Genomic DNA, 20,583 nt, shown 5'->3' with positions numbered 1-20,583 from the left:
ATATCACTTAGCTTCCTGTATACGATCCTTTGTGACAGGGCCCCGTGCAGACCAGGGGTTGACTTTCACATTATTCTATCCGCGGCGGGAAAAGAATAAACACTCGGACTCCTCGGGAGGATCTGAGACCATCTCGTCACGGCTGACCTAGAACTTTATCAACAGAGCGACCAGTACATGAGAAGGAATAATTATACTTCAGCATTCTTTAGAACTTGTAATATGAATATACATATTTTAATACACATATACACACATATCCTATATATATTTCATACATATAAGTATTTTGTCCGGAACCGCAGGGTCCCTAGTGACATTAATGTGTTCTAAATGTGTATGACCATGTACTGAATGCCCAAGTTGTGGATCTAACCAGGAAACCTTATGGTCGACATAAAACATAGTATTCGTCGACAACAGGGAGTAGTAACCAGGCATAATAACATTCTAGCGACCCCGAGGGGTCCGAGGGAAGTATATACACATAATTTTAATATCAGTTCCCCACAAATACAACCACGTCTGTGCTCGAGCTACAGGCCCATGGTACCGTACTAACATATATATATATATATATATATATATATATATATATACACACACACAGGTATAGGTTATTTACATCATGTTAATTTACACCCAGTAATAACAGTTGGTGCCGACAGGGTCACCCACATACTACTGTGTCTCCCATACAGTGTTTACTTTTGAAAAAGCATACATCTACCGACCTGCTGACACTTCATCCACTGAATCAAGTACCATCAGGAGTCGGCAATGCCGACAGAGGGATTCCCATAGCTGTGTGAGGCAGAGCACTCCCACATGTCGACACGTGTACTAAAAAGCTATAATGGGTATATCTGACAGGGAAAACACAGAAACTTATATACAACTCACTGACTACACGCACATTATATATATAGTGCTACATTTTTTCAGCTATTGTGCACTAAATCACTGTGCCCCCCTTTGTTTTACACTGCTAGCTGTCTAACAGTGCTTTTTGGCGGGGACAGCGTCTGTGAGGAGAAAATGGTGCTGTAACGAGCTGTGAGGGCTAAGCTATGCCCCCTTCACGGCGCGCTTCAGCCCTGCTATTATTTTACATTTTTATACTGGCGGGGGTCCGTATACAGTGCCTATGCATTGTATACATCTTTTGCCAGGCTTATTGGAGAGGTATATTGCTGCCCAGGGCGCGCCCCCTGCGCCCTGCACCCTTGTAGTACCGCTTGTGTGTGGGAGCAATGGCGCGCAGCGCGACCGCTGCGCTGTACCTCCGAGACTCTGAAGTCTTCTGCCGTCACTGAAGTCTTCTGTTCTTCTAATACTCACCCGGCTTCTTTCTTCTGGCTTCTGTGAGGGGGTTGACGGCGCGGCTCCGGGAACAAGCAGCTACGCGCACCAAGTAATCGAACCCTCTGGAGCTAATGGTGTCCAGTAGCCTAAGAAGCAGAGCCCTTGAACTCAGAAGAAGCAGGTCTGACTTCTCTCCCCTCAATCCCACGAAGCAGAGAGCCTGTAGCCAGCAGGTCTCTCTAAAAATAAAAAACCTAACATAAAGTCTTTTCAGAGAAACTCAGGAGAGCTCCCCTAGTGTGTGTCCAGTCTCTTTTGGGCACAGAATCTAACTGAAGTCTGGAGGAGGGGCATAGAGGGAGGAGCCAGTTCACACCCATTCAAAGTCTTATAGTGTGCCCATGTCTCCTGCGGATCCCGTCTATACCCCATGGTCCTTACGGAGTCCCCAGCATCCTCTAGGACGTATGAGAAATTGTGTATTTAATAAAAAGTACGGAAATGTATGACTCTTCTTTTTTGGTGTTGCTCAAAAAAACGGACAAATGTTTATAGTATAGAAAAGGCAAAATATTTTTCTTAAGTTATCTATGAATTTCTAGAAGTGATTCTCTTTGGACATAAAGATTAATACAGGTTGTATCCCATATCCAAAATGCTTGGGACCAGAACTATTTTGATTATCGGATTTTCTGTATTTTGGAATAATTGCATACCATAATGAGATATCATGGTGATGGGACCCAAATCTAAGCACAGAATGCATTTAGGTTTCATATACACCTTATACACACAGCCTGAAGGTAATTTTAGCAGATATGTTTAATAACTATGCATTAAACAAAGTGTGTGTACATTCACACAATTCATTTGTTTCATAAACACACAGCCTGAAGGTCATTTAATACATTTTGAATAATGTTGTGTATTAAACAAAGTTTGTGTACATTGAGCCATCAGAAAACAAAGGTTACACTATCTCACTCTCACTGAGAAAATTCCGTATTTCGGAATATTTGGAAATGGGATACTCAACCTGTACCTATGAAATATCAGACTCGGGAGTAGTTATGGAAAAATATGGTCTCTCTACAGAAATTACGTTACCTATAGGTGTAATATGAAAAACTGACATTCAGAATGCAGACATGGACATTAGGTTGACAAGAAATACGTTGACATACACAAATGTCAACATGGTTAAAATGCAGTTATTTAACATGTTGACTCCAGAATGCCTTCATGCAGTTGTCTGCATATTTTAGCTTAACCCTAGGCCTAATTATAAAACAAAACTGTAATATCAACATTCCTTGAACATGTCGACATTTTAACCATTTTAATATTAGTGAATGTTGACCTTACATGCAAGTCGGCATCCTGTAAACATTCAGAACCCATCGACAGACTGGTGTCAACATTCTGATCAGATACCTTATATATTAGTATAACAGACCCAGCATATGCCAGGTCACATCAGTCTCTGCCACCCCCTGCGTCCCCTCTCTGCTGTCCCGCCCATTGCTTCTTCATAGCTCCGTATCTCTTCCCCCCATCACTCTGTCTCAACCCCCTTATCACTGCGTCCTGAAATTAATGATGACATTTGTCCAATGTATCAGTCTTATAATTGTCTATTTATATCAAAATAGACTAATAACAATCAGTATGTTCCCACATTGATAAGCAGTTCTTCAGGTACAGTACATATTTTGCAGTGATGGTAGCACAATGAAACCATGGAGAGTGCATGCAAATAATTTAACCATTGAGAGTGCATGCAAATAATTTAAATTTACAGTTACAGTTGGCTCCAGTTTTGACAACACTCAATTCAATCAGTGAGGCAAAAGCTGAATTGCAGCAATGATTTCAGCTCTGTTCTCTTGAATGAAAATAGTAATGAAACAAATGCCTGCAGCACTGCTAAAGTTGAATACAAGTTAGATCTGTGATTGAAACATATGGGTTATTGGGGCTAATTGCCATGCCTGAGCAATCCTATTAGCGGGGTATTACCTTGCACATGAATGCCTGATGTCAGAAACAAACTCACAGTGACATGAGCTGTGAGGTAAAGTCTGCGTAAAAACCTCCAAAATCGGGGGTTCATGCACGGTAAAAAGTAATTGAGTCCAACAATTATGTGGAATCAGTGGGTTTCGATGACTGATACACCGATTTTTAGGCACCGGAAAAATGCTAATTTAATTCCATATCCAGCAATTAGCAGAATGGGATAAACGACGTGGCTAACTGAATACCCCAACAGTTGGGTATATTCAATTGGGGTCGGATCCATTCTGACATGCATTTGTCGGAATGAATCCGACAACTCCTATTCAATCTCATCTCAATTCGACTTTTAAAAAGTCGAATTGAGATGAGGGAGCCAGAGGAGGAGAGGGGGGAGGGAGCCGCGGGCAGACGGAGGATAGCAGCGTTACAGTAGTGCTGCAGAAGGACGTCACAGCCGCCTGACCTCACGGCAGTGTCCACCCAGCCCCAGCAAGCGTAACCTCACTTGCTGGAGCCGGGTGGACGCTGCCGCGAGCGGCGCGACTGTGAGACATCCTGCTGCAGCGCTGCTCTCCCCTGTATGCCCTGCGGCTCCTCCCCCCTCTCCTCCTCTGGGTCCCACATCTCACTCCGACATTTTTTTATGTCGGACTGAGATGGTCAGAAACGGGGCCAAATCCTGTTGAATTTGGCCCCGTTTCATTCAAAAGTATGTGAATCGGCAGCTACACCGCCAATTCATGTACTATCCGACAAGTCGAATTCCACGACTTTTCGAATAAAAACTGATGGGACTGAATAGGTCGAATCACCATTCGACCTTAAAAAGTCGAAAACTGCTATCTTTTCGACAGACGGCAGTTTTCGACCCTAATTGAATATACCCCAGTGTCTCTTGGCTGTTATAGATACATTGTACATTGTATCAAAGGAATATGGTTACTATTTATATACTAATTGACATAGTAGATCTAGAGCAGAGGTTCTCAAACTCGGTCCTCAGGACCCCACACAGTGCATGTTTTACAGGTAACCCAGTAGGTGCACAGGTGTATTAATTACTCACTGACACATTGTAAAAGGTCCACAGGTGGAGCTAATTATTTCACTTGTGATTCTGTGAGGAGACCTGCAAAACATGCACCGTGTGGGGTCCTGAGGACCGAGTTTGAGAACCTGTGATCTAGAGAAAAGTATTCCGGTTCCAATAATATAATAATGATACATCCTCCACTCTACTCCCCTCCATCTGTTTGGCTCTTTAAGGCTCTGTTCTTGACACTTTGCTTTTTCTTTAGGTATACTGTACCTCAGTTCTTTGCGGCCTCCACTACCAGCTCTATGGAGGAGACAAACAAATCTACTATTCCCTGATCCCTTTCTGGCCCTATTATTCTCTCTCCAACTGCTCTCTCTCACATTCTCACCTGTTCCACAAGCCTGCTGGTGTCATCTTCAGCTTAACAAATCCAGCCACTTTCACTGTCGCCTCCTCCTTTAAAGCATTACGCACATTTCTTGCTCAGGATGTTATCAAAATGCTCATTATCTCACGGCTTGGCTAATATAACCCCCTACTATTTGGACTTCCCCTCTACAATCCATCATAAAGCTGGGTACACACTGAGCAATATATTGTCTGATCAGGCGGATTGGACCAAGATATTGCTCAATTTGGCGCATATCAGACATTAAGCACGATATGCGCGTGCCTACTGTCACTAGCAACGTCTTCAGGTTTGATGTGCTTGCACATAAAACCTGATATCGCTAGCAATACCATGTATGCTAATGAAGACGGAACAGTTATCGGGGGTCATTCCGAGTTGTTCGCTCGCAAGCTGCTTTTAGCAGCTTTGCACACGCTAAGCCGCCGCCTACTGGGAGTGAATCTTAGCTTATCAAAATTGCGAACGAAAGATTAGCAGAATTGCTATTAGACACTTCTTAGCAGTTTCTGAGTAGCTCCAGACTTACTCGGCATCTGCGATCAGTTCAGTCAGTTTCGTTCCTGGTTTGACGTCACAAACACACCCAGCGTTCGCCCAGACACTCCTCCGTTTCTCCAGCCACTCCCGCGTTTTTCCCAGAAACTGTAGCGTTTTTTCACACACTCCCATAAAACGTCCAGTTTCCGCCCAGAAATACCCACTTCCTGTCAATCACACTCCGATCTCCAGAACGAAGAAAAAACCTCGTAATGCCGTGAGTAAAATACCTAACTACATAGCAAATTTACTTGGCGCAGTCGCACTGCGGACATTGCGCATGCGCATTAGCAACTAATCGCTCCGTTACGAGAAAAAAATAACGAGCGAACAACTCGGAATGACCCCCATCGTTCTGTCCTTCATTAACATTGCTCAGTATGTTGTATCCAGGTTGTGACATGTCAGCTGACATACTAGCTGGGCACACATCGCTCCACTGTGTACCCAAATTAATTGCTGTGACAAGACTGTGCTTTCTTTCCCACCACTCAACATCTGTAGCACCACAAGATATGGTCATTAGGTCGACATGGAAAAAAGGTCGACATGAGTTTTTCACTTTTTTCATTTTATTAACTTTTTCATACTTTACGATCCACGTGGACTACAATTGGAAATGGTAACCTGTGCCAAGCGTAGCAGAGCGAGGCACCTTGCCCGAAGCATAACGAGCTAAGCAAACCAGAATCGCAAGTGAAATAATTTGCTCCACCTTTTAAAATGTGTCAGTGGATAATGAATACACCTGTGCACTTGCTGGGTTACCTGCAAAAATAAGATTTTACTCACCGGTAAATCTATTTCTCGTAGTCCGTAGTGGATGCTGGGAACTCCGTAAGGACCATGGGGAATAGCGGCTCCGCAGGAGACTGGGCACAACTAAAGAAAGCTTTAGGACTACCTGGTGTGCACTGGCTCCTCCCTCTATGACCCTCCTCCAGACCTCAGTTAGAATACTGTGCCCAGAAGAGCTGACACAATAAGGAAAGGATTTTGAATCCCGGGTAAGACTCATACCAGCCACACCAATCACACCGTATAACTCGTGATACTATACCCAGTTAACAGTATGAAATATAACTGAGCCTCTCAACAGATGGCTCAACAATAACCCTTTAGTTAAACAATAACTATATACAAGTATTGCAGACAATCCGCACTTGGGACGGGCGCCCAGCATCCACTACGGACTACGAGAAATAGATTTACCGGTGAGTAAAATCTTATATTCTCTGACGTCCTAGTGGATGCTGGGAACTCCGTAAGGACCACGGGGATTATACCAAAGCTCCCAAACGGGCGGGAGAGTGCGGATGACTCTGCAGCACCGAATGAGCGAACTCTAGGTCCTCCTCAGCCAGGGTATCAAACTTATAGAATTTAGCAAATGTGTTTGACCCCGACCAAGTAGCTGCTCGGCAAAGTTGTAAAGCCGAGACCCCTTGGGCAGCCGCCCAAGAAGAGCCCACCTTCCTCGTGGAATGGGCTTTCACTGATTTAGGATGCGGCAGTCCAGCCGCAGAATGTGCAAGTTGAATCGTGCTACAGATCCAGCGAGCAATAGTCTGCTTTGAAGCAGGCGCACCCAACTTGTTGGGCGCATGCAGGATAAATAGCGAGTCAGTCTTTCTGACTCCAGCTGTCCTGGAAACATAGATTTTTAGGGCCCGGACTACATCCAGCAACTTGGAGTTCTCCAAGTCACGAGTAGCCGCAGGCACCACAATAGGCTGGTTCAAATGAAACGCTGAAACCACCTTTGGGAGAAATTGGGGACGAGTCCTCAATTCCGCCCTATCCATATGGAAAATCAGATAAGGGCTTTTACAAGACAAAGCCGCCAATTCTGACACACGCCTAGCCGAAGCCAAGGCCAACAGCATGACCACTTTCCACGTGAGATATTTTAGTTCCACGGTTTTAAGTGGTTCAAACCAATGCGACTTTAGGAAATCCAACACCACGTTCAGATCCAAAGGGGGCACAAAAGGGGGCTGAATATGCAGCACTCCCTTAACAAATGTCTGAACTTCAGGTAGTGAAGCCAGTTCTTTTTGGAAGAAAATCGATACAGCCGAAATCTGGACCTTAATGGAACCCAATTTTAGGCCCATAGTCACCCCTGACTGTAGGAAGTGCAGAAATCGACCTAGCTGAAATTCCTCCGTTGGGGCCTTCCTGGCCTCACACCACGCAACATATTTCCGCCATATGCGGTGATAATGGTTTGCGGTCACTTCTTTCCTAGCTTTAATTAGCGTAGGGATAACTTTCTCCGGAATGCCCTTTTCCTTCAGGATCCGGCGTTCAACCGCCATGCCGTCAAACGCAGCCGCGGTAAGTCTTGGAACAGACAGGGCCCCTGCTGCAGCAGGTCCTGTCTGAGCGGCAGAGGCCATGGGTCCTCCGAGATCATTTCTTGAAGTTCTGGGTACCAAGCTCTTCTTGGCCAATCCGGAACAATGAGTATAGTTCTTACTCTTCTCCTTCTTATTATTCTCAGTACCTTGGGTATGAGAGGCAGAGGAGGGAACACATACACCGACTGGTACACCCACGGCGTTACCAGAGCGTCCACAGCTATCGCCTGAGGGTCCCTTGACCTGGCGCAATATCTTTTTAGCTTTTTGTTGAGGCGGGACGCCATCATGTCCACCTGTGGCCTTTCCCAATGTTGTACAATCATTTGGAAGACTTCTGGATGAAGTCCCCACTCTCCCGGGTGGAGGTCGTGTCTGCTGAGAAAGTCTGCTTCCCAGTTGTCCACTCCGGGAATGAACACTGCTGACAGTGCTAACACATGATTTTCCGCCCATCGGAGAATCCTTGTGGCTTCTGCCATCGCCATCACGCTTCTTGTGCCGCCCTGTCGGTTTACATGGGCGACCGCCGTGATCTTGTCTGACTGGATCAGCACCGGCTGTTGTTGAAGCAGGGGTCTTGCCTGACTTAGGGCATTGTAAATGGCCCTTAGTACCAGAATATTTATGTGTAGGGAAGTCTCCTGACTTGACCATTGTCCTTGGATATTTCTTCACTGTGTGACTGCCCCCCAACCTCGAAGGCTGGCATCCGTGGTCACCAGGACCCAGTCCTGTATGCCGAATCTGCGGCCCTCTAGAAGATGAACACTTTGCAGCCACCACAGCAGCGACACCCTGGCCCTCGGAGACAGGGTTATCAGCCGATGCATCTGAAGATGCGATCCGGACCACTTGTCCAACAGATCCCACTGAAAGATCCTTGCATGGAACCTTCCGAATGGAATTGCTTCGTAAGAAGCCACCATCTTTCCCAGGACTCGCGTGCAGTGGTGCACCGACACCTGTTTTGGTTTTAGGAGGTCTCTGACTAGAGATGACAACTCCTTGGCCGTCTCCTCCGGGAGGAACACTTTTTTCTGTTCTGTGTCGAGAACCATCCCCAGGAACAGTAGACGCGTTGTAGGAACCAGCTGCGACTTCGGAAAGTTCAGGATCCAGCCGTGCTGTTGTAGCACTGCCCGAGCTAGTGCTACTCCGATCAGCAACTGTTCCCTGGACCTCGCCTTTATAAGGAGATCGTCCAAGTACGGGATAATTATAACTCCCTTTTTTCGAAGGAGTATCATCATCTTTGCCATTACCTTGGTAAATACCCTCGGTGCCGTGGACAGACCAAACGGCAACGTCTGGAATTGGTAATGACAGTCCTGTACCACAAATCTGAGGTACTCCTGGTGAGGGGGGTAAATGGGGACATGCAGGTAAGCATCCTTGATGTCCAGAGATACCATGAAATCCCCTTCGTCCAGGCTTGCAATAACCGCCCTGAGCGATTCCATTTTGAACTTGAACCTTCGTATATAAGTGTTCAAGGATTTCAAATTTAAGATGGGTCTCACCGAACCGTCCGGTTTCGGTACCACAAACATTGTGGAATAGTAACCCCGTCCCTGTTGAAGGAGGGGTACCTTGACTATCACCTGCTGCGAATACAGCTTGTGAATTGCCTCCAGCACTGCTTCCCTGTCCGAGGGAGCCATCGGCAAGGCAGATTTGAGGAAACGGTGAGGGGGAGACGTCTCGAATTCCAGCTTGTACCCCTGAGATACTACCTGTAGAATCCAGGGATCCACCCGTGAGCGAGCCCACTGGTCACTGAAGTTCTTGAGACGGGCCCCCACCATACCTGGCTCCGCCTGTGGAGCCCCAGCTTCATGCGGTGGACTTAGAGGAAGCGGGGGAGGACTTTTGTTCCTGGGAACTGGCTGTATGCTGCAGCTTTTTCCCCCTACCTCTGCCTCTGGGCAGAAAGGACGCGCCTTTAACCCGCTTACCTTTCTGGGGCCGAAAGGACTGTACCTGATAATACGGTGCTTTCTTTGGCTGTGAGGGAACATGGGGTAAAAATGCTGATTTCCCAGCTGTAGCTGTGGAAACGAGGTCCGAGAGACCATCCCCAAACAATTCCTCACCCTTGTAAGGCAAAAATTCCATGTGCCTTTTAGAATCAGCATCACCTGTCCACTGCCGAGTCCACAATCCTCTCCTGGCAGAAATGGACATTGCGTTTATTTTAGATGCCAGCCGGCAAATATCCCTCTGTGCATCTCTCATGTATAAGACTGCGTCTTTAATGTGCTCTACGGTTAGCAATATAGTGTCCCTGTCTAAGGTATCAATGTTTTCCGACAGGGAATCTGACCACGCAGCTGCAGCACTGCACATCCATGCTGAAGCAATAGCTGGTCTCAGTATAATACCTGAGTGTGTATATACAGACTTCAGGATAGCCTCCTGCTTTCTATCTGCAGGTTCCTTTAAGGCGGCCGTGTCCGGAGACGGTAGTGCCACCTTCTTTGACAGACGTGTGAGCGCTTTATCCACCCTAGGGGATGTATCCCAACGTGACCTGTCCTCTGGCGGGAAAGGGTACGCCATTAGTAACTTTTTAGAAATTACCAGCTTCTTATCGGGGGAAGCCCACGCTTCTTCACACACTTCATTTAATTCATCAGAAGGGGGAAAAACCACTGGTAGTTTTTTCTCCCCAAACATAATACCCTTTTTTGTGGTACCTGGGGTAATATCAGAAATATGCAACACATTTTTCATTGCCGTAATCATGTAACGGGTGGCTCTATTGGAATGTACACTAGTCTCATCATCGTCGACACTGGAGTCAGTATCCGTGTCGACATCTGTGTCTGCCATCTGAGGTAGCGGGCGTTTTAGAGCCCCTGATTGCATTTGAGACGTCTGGGCAGGCACAGGCTGAGAAGCCGGCTGTCCCACATCTGCTATGTCGTCAAACCTTTTATGTAAGAAGTTGACACTGTCGCGTAATTCCTTCCACATAACCATCCACTCAGGTGTCGACCCCGCAGGGGATGACATCACATTTATCGGCACCTGCTCCGCCTCCACATAAACCTCCTCATCAAACATGTCGACACAGCCGTACCGACACACCGCACACACACAGGGAATGCTCTGACTGAGGACAGGACCCCACAAAGTCCTTTGGGGAGACAGAGAGAGAGTATGCCAGCACACACCAGAGCGCTATATATAATGTAGGGATTCACACTATACATACAGTGATTTTTCCCTTATAGCTGCTATTAATATACAGATACTGCGCCTAAATTTAGTGCCCCCCCTCTCTTTTTTACCCTATGAAGTCTGGAAACTGCAGGGGAGAGCCTTGGGAGCGTCCTTCCAGCGGAGCTGTGAGAGGAAATGGCGCCAGTGTGCTGAGGGAGATAGCCCCGCCCCTTTCTCGGCGGGCTTCTCCCGCTTTTTTATGGAATATATGGCAGGGGATTTTACACATATATAGTCTTAATGACTATATTATGTGTTATTTTGCCAGTAAGGTACTCTTATTGCAGCCCCTGGCCCCCCCCCCCCCCCAGCGCCCTGCACCCATCAGTGACCGGAGTGTGTGGTGTGCATGGGGAGCCATCGCGCACAGCTGCAGTGCTGTGCGCTACCTTAATGAAGACCGAAGTCTTCTGCCGCCGATTTTCAGGAACATCTTCTTGCTTCTGGCTTTGCAAGGGGGATGGCGGCGCGGCTCTGGGACCGGACGACCGAGGCAGGGCCTGTGTTCGATCCCTCTGGAGCTAATGGTGTCCAGTAGCCTAAGAAGCCCAAGCTAGCTGCAAGCAGGTAGGTCCGCTTCTCTCCCCTAAGTCCCTCGTAGCAGTGAGTCTGTTGCCAGCAGATCTCACTGAAAATAAAAAACCTAAATATAACTTTCTTTTCTAAGAGCTCAGGAGAGCCCCTAGTGTGCATCCAGCTCGGCCGAGCACAAAATTCCAACTGAGGTCTGGAGGAGGGTCATAGAGGGAGGAGCCAGTGCACACCAGGTAGTCCTAAAGCTTTCTTTAGTTGTGCCCAGTCTCCTGCGGAGCCGCTATTCCCCATGGTCCTTACGGAGTTCCCAGCATCCACTAGGACGTCAGAGAAACATGCACTGTGTGGGGTCCTGAGGACCGATTTTGAGAACCACTGCTCTAGTACAACTCTCTACTAGGGCGGGATGTATTAAAATACATTGCCACCCCTTGCAGCGATGTAAATCACATATGTACTAACAGCCCTTAGAGGTGACGTGTGCTGGGAGTCCCCAGGCTCCTCCTCCCAGCTGCAGCCAGAAGGCGAAATGGCTGTGCAGCTGAGGTAGGGGATCGTGGAGTGCACCAGGATATTGCCTGGACACAGGTGAGGGGGGGGGAGTCGGTGGGTGTGGTGCTGAGCGGCGGGTTTTACAGCGTTTTTCCTTTAGTACATCCCGCCCTAGGGGTTAAATCCTTCAAGCACTCTTTCAAAACCCACTTCTTCACTTTAGGGAGAGAGGGACAGGGGGCATGCTAGCTGCTCACAGAGCGCTGGGCATGCCCCCACAGCAGCGAAAATGGGGGCGTGGCACACAATTGCAGACCCTCCATAAGGTCCACCCCCTCGCAGTCTAGCTATGTCCCGCCTTCCACCTTCATAAAGTTGGGAGGTATGCATATAGGTGGACTTACATGAACGGTACAGAGCTGATGCGCAGGGAAGGCTTGTTTTAAGAAGTCCTTAGTGTGCATCAGTCCACTTATCTCACAGTCTGGTGCAGCTCTCCAGGTATTGGTGGTAGGAGACAGGTGGGGCTCCCTCTCTGTAAGGGGCCGGGATATACCAGTCCCCACAGTGTCCCCCTGATGGCTGCCCTGGGTAGCTTTATGTACAGCAGTAAATGCAGCAATATACAGACGTAGAAAAGCACTGATAACGCTCACCTGGATATCACAGATTTTATTATGTAGAGCCGCGGTGCTGCAGAGTTCCCTGGTGCCTTACACAGAAATAATGGCGCCGAGTGTAACAAGAAATCGGAATATTTAAGTTAAGCGTGTTGGACGATGAATGGCAGCTACAGCAGCATGTTCTACTGACTGCTAGTATACAGCTCCCTAATTACACGCGTCTTCCACAATGTGCTCCCATTGCTTACTAACACCTGGCGGGCGGCCCCTCCTCCTGCCCGGCACGCTGCTGACACCCTGGCCCAGGTGCGGGGATAGGAGCTGCCAGCCAGGGCAGGCTCTGACCACAGTCCCCCCTTCCGACTTACCGGCAGTCGGAACTCGCAGTTCTCCTGCGCCAAGAGCAGCAGGTAACGCCGCAGAGCAGCACCGCTCCGGCAGCTGGGCAGCGCCATCTTCCCGCGTGATGTCACAGGGCAGGAAGTGAGCCGGGGCAGCGGGCTGGGAGTGGGCAGGGCTGCCTCACACACAAAGCTCTGAAAGCGGCACCGGTACTGGTGAGGCAGGCTGCTGCTGTCACTGAGCCGGGTATGTCTGCACAGGCGGAGGAGCGGGGCCCGGACAGCTACGACAGCAGGTGCATCTTCTGCAAGATCTCCAATGAGCAGGAGAGCGGCTCCGAGCTGCTGCACAGTGACGTAAGTAAGCCGCGGAGCGACATCACTCACAGCCGTGTACTGTCACCGCAGGGTGTAAGTAAAAGATGGGTTCTCCGCGCAGGGATGGTGCACTGACCGGCTCTCCTCTTGCCTGCATCTGTAACAATGATACCGACAGGCAGGATAGCATCTCCTAGGGGGAGAAGTATCAAAGCTTGGAGAGAGATAAAGTACCAGCCAATCCTAGCTGTCATTTTTTAAACACATCCTGTAAGGCTGAGTACTCACTTGACTATGCACATAAGATGCGACATTGTCAGGACAAACAATATTGGACACACACTGAACGATATCGTCAGTGACGGCATCCACCCACCTTCAGGGTCATGCAGTCTTGTCCAATATCTTTAGATTTAAAGGGCTTGAAATATAGATCTTGAATATTGTTAACGACCCATGGAAGCACACATTGTTAACTATATTGTGCATACACACTGGATAGTGTGAACACTATATTATCCGATCCGCGGGATGGGACGATGTATCGGCTGCATATCGTCAAGTTTTGTTGGACAGTGCCCTTCTGCTCCACGGGAGGTTTCTACCCTGAGCTCACCTGGTACATAACTGGCTTAGATGCACAGCCAAGCATTGTGATGATACTCAGCATCACATCACCAGTAACTGAATCACACCCAGTAAGTTGTTATGGATTTTTCTTTCTTCACAAATGGGAGATTCAGTTCCCTGTGAGGGCCATTCTTGGAGAGGCTTGCAGGAAATCCAGCGTTGTTTGACTACCCAGTGCCAGTACAAGGTCTCTATGCATCTTACGCAAAGGTTTAGCCTAGTGCCTTCCAGATATATGGGGTCTGGTAGGGATATTTATATGAATATGCATACATACCTATGTACACACATACTGTACATATTTGTATGCTCCTTATTATGCTAGGTACTTGGTTAAACAAGGAAGTAGTCCGTGAGAGACTAAGTAAAATTAAGATAAAAAAATATCCTGGGCCGGATGGACTCCACCCCAGGGTTCTTATGGAACTTAACGTAGAGATAACGAGATCCCTATATTTGATTTTCAGCGAGTCAATTAGATCAGGAACGAGACCAAAGGACTGGCGTATAGCAGAGGTAGTCCCAATATTCAAAAAGTGTATTAAAACTCACCCCAGTAACTATAGACCAGTAAGTTTGACATCCCTAGTTGGGAAAATACTAGAAGGTATATTAAGGGATAGCATACTGGAGTACTTGAATACCTCCAAGGTTATTACTAGGAATCAGCATGGTTTTGTGAAGGACCGGTCATGTCAAACTAACTTAATAAGCTTCTACGAGAAAGTAAGCGATAATATTGATCAGGGTCAAGCAGTGGATGTGATATTTTTGGACTTCGCTAAGGCCTTTGACGAAGTTCCACATAAGAGACTAATTCTCAAATTAAGAGAGCTTGGGGTAATTCCGAGTTGATCGCTTGCTAGCAACTTTTTGCAGTGCTGCGATCAGGTTAAAACTCGGCAAAACTGCGTATGCACCTCAATGCACAGGCGCGTTGTACGGGTACAAAGAGGATCGGTTCTGGGCGATGGATTTAACAAAGAATTCATTCGAACAGCCGGTCGCAGAGGTGATTGACAGAAAGAGGGCGTTTATGGGTGTCAACTGACCGTTTTCTGGGAGTGTTTGGGAAAACGCAGGCATTTCCAAGCGTTTGCAGGGCGGGTGTCTGACGTCAATTCCGGGACCAAAAAGACTGAAGTGATCGCAGCGGCTGAGTAAGTCCAGAGCTACTCAGAAACTGCACAAACTGTTTTTGTACCGCTCGGCTGTAAAGGCGTTCGCACACTGGAAAAGCGAAAATACACTCCCCCATAGGTGGCGACTATCTGATCGCAGCGCTGCAAAAAGTTGCTAGCGAGCGATCAACTCGGAATGACCCCCACTATTTGTACTTGGATGAGTAATTGGCTGTACAATAGGGAACAGCGAGTGGGGATTAATGGGATGTACTCTGAATGGGCTTCAGTGCTCTATGGAATACCGCAAGGTTCAGTTCTCAGACCATTGTTGTTTAACATATTCATTAATGACCTACTAGAGGGACTGGAAAGCACAGTGTCATTTTCGCAGATGATACTAAGCTATGTAGAGTAATTAATTCAGACAAGGATGTTGAGTCTCTACAGAATGACTTATCTAGACTTGAGGTCTGGGCGGATAAACGGAAAAGGAGGTTCCATACAGACAAATGTAAAGTTATGCACTTTGGGACTAAGAACAATCAGGCAGCCTATAAACTAAATAGGGAAAATGTAGGGATAACAGTAGTTGAAAAAGATCTGGGTGTGCTCATCGATAATAAACTTAGAAGCAGTACGCAATGTCAAAATGCAGCAACAAAAGCTAATAAGGTGTTAGCATGCATTAAATGGAGACAAGGGACGAGAGTGTGATCCTGCCACTGTATAAATTATTGGTGCGGCCACATCTGGAATATTGTGTACAGTTCTGGGCACCTCACTATAAAAAAGATATCTTGTAACTTGAAAAGGTCCAGAGGCGAGCCACTAAACTGGTTAAGGGGTTAGAGGCACTGAATTATGAGGAAAGACTTAAAAGGTTAGATATGTTTACACTGGAAAAGAGGCGACTGAGAGGGGACATTATTCATATTTTTAAATACATTAAGGGACAATACAAGGATTTATCAAACGATTTGTTTATCAAAAAACACTACATAGGACACAAGGACACCCCCTGAGGTTAGAAGAAAAAAAAATCATACACAATGGAGGAAAGGGTTCTTCACAGTAAGAGCAGTAAGGATTTGGAATTCTCTGCCAGAGAAGGTAGTAATGGTGGACTCAATCAATAAGTTTAAAAATGGATTAGATAAATTCCTAACTGAAAGAAATATCCAAGGATAGAGCATTTAATTAATATAAAAATTATAATACAGGTCGAAGTCGATGGACATTTGTCTTTTTTCAACCTCAACAACTATGTAACTATGCTTTATCTCTCCCATCTGTAAGTTCGTCACTGACCCTCCTCCTCCATACAGTATGTAATGTATTGTGCCCCAGTGTCTGTGGTTTCCTGATTGAACTTCTGTGTTTTTCTGTTGTGCTGTTTAACAAGTTCATCCTCCCAATCGGGCAGTAATGAGCCCTACACACTGGTCGATTTTCTGAAAGATTTGAACGATATGGTTCATAAATGAATGATAAATCGTTCATATCTTTCAGTGTAGATGCTTCAACGATGAACAAATTCATCGTTGTTCTCCCGTCGTTTGAACATGCAGGTCGATATGGACGACCTGCATGTTCGGGAATGGGGCCAGGTGACGTGGCGAGTGAAAAATCTTTCACTCCCCTCGTCACCTGCAGCTGTGGCGGGTCGCCCATCTGCCGTATCGGCCGTCGGGCACCTCGGCCACAGGTCGCTGAGTGTGTAGGGCCCTTAAGATCTGTACTGTCTGTGGTCCCACAGAAATCCCCATGGGTTACTTACCTTAAGTTGTTTCCTTGTTTTCCCTCGTAATTAGTAGGGTTCCTCTTACAGGCGAAAGCAGTAGTATTATAGCCACACTGCTGGGTGCAGAGATGTACTGTAGTCAGATGCTAACTGCTGCTGGACAGCCGGGATCCAGGGGCCTAGAGGAGATGCATCAGTGCTATCAGCTTAGTGGTGCCCTTCGGGAGCCCTACTTACAACTGCCTCCTGTGTGCTCTCATATGACTTTGTTACACGTGTCAGCATACCTCCCAACTTTTGGATTCCCCGAAGCAGGACCTGGCGTGGTTGCGGGTAGAAATAGAGGTTAGGCCTCTGGATAAGGGGCGGAGAATTGAGAGAAGGGGCAGGGTTTCATCAGATGGCTCCCCAACCCCCCCCGTTTTTTTTTTTTTTTTTTTTTCATTTTGGGAGCGTGCCCATCGCTCCCCGAGCAGATGGGCATCTCCCGGCTCACTCTTCAGTGATCACTAGCTGCTTTGCAAAGCAGAGCAGCGGTGATCACTGGCTCTGCCAACCTTCCCCCCGCCTGCGGGACATTGCAGCCCGTGGGCGGGACAGGTGCAAAAGTGGGAATGTCCCGCTGAAATTGGGACAATTGGGAGGTATAGAAGCACTGAGGCACTGTGGCGTAGCCAGAGAGCGGCAACTGCAGCTGGTTACACCAGCAGCCACTGCCAGTGCAGTGTAAGAGAAGGAGGTCTTGTACAAAGACATCCTCCAGTTTTTTGCTTGATGAATTCAGTGGTGCCTTCCAGGGGCCATGTGACTACTATAATGTATGGTGATGTGCACAGAAGCACATTGCAGAGCATTGAATAGTGGGGGTTATTCAGACCTGATCGCTGCTGTGCGTTTTCGCACAGCGGGCGATCAGCGATTAACTGCGCATGTGTATGCACCGCATTGGCCAAAAAAAACGGGCATCACCGGTCAGCAACAGGATGGTGCGAAAATTATGATCGCATGGGCGTTCGCAAGGTGATTGACAGGAAGAGGCCAGTGGTGGGTGGTAACTGACTGTTTACTGGTAGTGTCTGGAAAAACACAGGTGTTACCAAGCATTTTCAGGGAGGGTGTGTGACGTCAGCTTTGGCCCCGATCAGCCTTTTCTCATCGCACTGTAGACGTAAGTCCTGGGCTGCGCAGAGACTGCAGACAGTGGATTTTTGCAGCTCGGCGTACACATGCGATCGCACACTTACACAGCAAATTTATATTCTCCCCCCTCCCCCTTGGGCGGCGACTATCTGAACGCAGGACAGCACAAAGTTAGCAGCCCAGCGATCAGGTCTGACTCGCCCCCAGTGTGTATACTGGAGATGGTGTGAGCTCACAAAGCAGCAATCAGCAGATAAAACTGGTCCAGGCCACCTGCAGTCAGTCTTATGTCAGTTTAGATCTAGTGTTTTTTATTCAATCACACAGTATTTTGTTTCATGATAAATTGTTGTTAGTTTTTCTGCATTATAGCTATTATATCCAGGAAATGTTTAGTCAGACTTATAGAATAATGTGTAAATAATACCTGAGTGGAGCAATAATAATAACAACAACAACGTAACGAATGTCTTTTGTTCACAGGAGGACCTGGTCTGCTTCAAAGATATAAGACCTGGAGCACCATATCATTACCTGGTGGTACCCAAGAAGCATGTGGGAAACTGTAAAACTTTAACAAGTGATCATGTGCAGTTAGGTGAGACCACTACAGCACGGAGTAAAATAACTCCTGTGTATTTTATTCCAGCTACTGGCAAAGTATTTGCGTATGTATGCATTTGTATTGTGTGTTAGAAAGGTAACCAGTCATCCGTGCAGAGGCTGTGATGAGGCAATACACCTGTGCTACATGTAATTTCTCCTAATGGTAGCGTGAGATCTTTACATAAGCAGATAAATCCTGTGTTAGATTATGCATTTCCCCATTTATGGAAGTTCTGGCCTGCCGGCTACTGTGTGTCTAAAAAATATGAGCTCCAGATAATGTTCCTGTCATTTCTTCCAGTAAAGAATATGGTGGAAGTTGGGAAGAACGTGCTACAGAAAAACAATGTCACGGATTTGGAGGATATAAGGTAACTTATTCTGAACATTAATTACAGTATGTTCATGAATTTTATTAGTAGGGAATGCTAAATACATTTCTAGCCTGGGCAGTTTTTTACTAACTCTTACATATGTTAAGCTTTAAATGTCAGTCATAATAGCGTTCCTTAAAATATGTGAATTGTTTTCAATAATATCATATAGGAATTTACAGCTGTCTACATACAGTATCATTGTAATACAAAGCATGCATATTTATGTGTAAATTAGTGAATGAGATGTATTGTTGGTTTGCCACTTGTAATAATAGCATATCCTTACTGTAATTATTATAAATGTCATTTCACATCAGAGTTACATGCTCTAAGGGGTTCACTACGATCTGCCGGCGGTCGGGCTCCCGGCGACCACCATACCGGCGCCGGGAGGCCGACCGCCGGCTTACCGACAGTGTGGCGAGCGCAAATGAGCCCCTTGCGGGCTCGCTGCGCTCGCCACGCTACGGGCACGGTGTTATTCTCCCTCCAGGGGGGTCGTGGACCCCCACGAGGGAGAATAAGTGTCGGTATGCTGGCTGTCGGGATCCCGGCGCCGGTATACTGTGCGCCGGGATTCCGTCAGTCGGCATACTGAATACCACCCGCTCTAAGTGTGATTAAGGAATGTACACAAACCCGCCAGTCTGCGCATGCATCTAAAGGCCCCAGTACATCTAACCACCGATCGCCCGACCGTATTCAGAAAGTCTTGTTGGCTTATTCCCCAGGTGCCCATTAATTGGCATGCTTGGGTGAGGTTCTATCTCTTTTAGCCAATGAGCTAGCATACTGAAACCCATGAAAGATGCATAGTGTAGTATAAAATCTGTATAATACCAAATGGTAAATGAAGCCGAACCAGTGTAGGGACTGGCAGAAGGAAAGACTCTGGTGTTAGCCAGCTTGACAAGTTATTGCAATATTTTGGAACCAACATTCCATGAATTTAAATGAAATCTAGTTTGGAATGTAATTAGGAGAGTGCGGAGCATGTATGACTTTTTTTTCTTTTGAAATGGTGTAGTCACATACCTCAGGTACCACAGATGGTTGCGTGCCATGGACTAAAGTGTATGTATGTATGTATGTATGTATGTATGTGTAAAATATATATTATTAGAGAGCGAGCTTATAACAAATGACAGCTTATAACAAATCAATGAAAATAATAAAATTAGGCAATGGGGCGGGGGGCGAAATGGAAAATAGAAATGCATTGACCGTTTATGGGAAGAGTCCTTAACATGAGCAGATTAAAGCTGCAGCCTAAATTGCCAGCGCAACCTGTCCACAGTTCAGTATGTATATACCTGCCTGGTTTCCTTTGTACTATTCATACAGAACAAAAACACTACACCAAGCTTACACTAGCATTTAAAATTGTGTATTTGTCCCAAAGACCTAAAGCCTACATTGACAGCACAACTTGGCCATACGGATAGCTTGGTCATTGTGCAGCAGAGTTGTCTAACTTTGTAGCATTGCGCCACCTAGACATGAGATACTAGGATCCTGCACCCAGGATCAGCTGGACATAGGGCCTAATTCAGACTGGTTTGCTGCAGCGATCACGGTCTGAATCCCTTTGAGAAGTGCGCACGCATACCCCGGGAGCCCAGTTAGATGCTAAAACTCAGGGCTGCGATTGCCTCTGCCTGATTAACAGGCAGAGGCGGTGCGGGAGGTACACTGTTGGCGGTTCATGGTCCGGACAATGCAACTGTATGCGGACCGTTGGAGGCCGAGGCGGC

General features: G+C 46.9%; 2 protein-coding genes across 7 annotated transcripts in view; one reads left to right on the top strand and one right to left on the bottom strand.

The window, feature by feature from the left end:
• The window catches only part of TRMT11 (tRNA methyltransferase 11 homolog), a 184,860-nt gene extending 171,851 nt beyond the window's left edge, over positions 1-13,009 (bottom strand). For 2 of the 5 annotated variants that reach the window (XM_063917290.1, XM_063917288.1), the window contains exon 1: positions 12,586-12,909. Coding sequence is in view for 2 of the 5 variants with exons in the window: in XM_063917291.1 (XP_063773361.1) it covers positions 12,921-13,007 (87 nt within the window). In the remaining 3 variants the exon portion in view is untranslated. The other 3 variants (XM_063917289.1, XM_063917291.1, XM_063917287.1) reach the window with 3 other exon arrangements.
• A 133-nt stretch (positions 13,010-13,142) lies between these two features.
• The window catches only part of HINT3 (histidine triad nucleotide binding protein 3), a 61,825-nt gene continuing 54,384 nt past the window's right edge, over positions 13,143-20,583 (top strand). For both annotated transcript variants that reach the window (XR_010176062.1, XM_063917293.1), the window contains exons 1-3: positions 13,143-13,250; positions 18,330-18,444; positions 18,754-18,823. Coding sequence is in view for 1 of the 2 variants with exons in the window: in XM_063917293.1 (XP_063773363.1) it covers positions 13,143-13,250; positions 18,330-18,444; positions 18,754-18,823 (293 nt within the window). In the remaining variant the exon portion in view is untranslated. The remainder of the gene's footprint in view (positions 13,251-18,329; positions 18,445-18,753; positions 18,824-20,583) is intronic.

This window comes from Pseudophryne corroboree, chromosome 4 (assembly GCF_028390025.1).
Source record: "Pseudophryne corroboree isolate aPseCor3 chromosome 4, aPseCor3.hap2, whole genome shotgun sequence".
NCBI classification, from domain to species: Eukaryota; Metazoa; Chordata; class Amphibia; order Anura; family Myobatrachidae; genus Pseudophryne; species Pseudophryne corroboree.
Note: the sequence above shows the minus strand (reverse complement) of the source record. Positions and strands in the feature narration are given on the sequence as shown.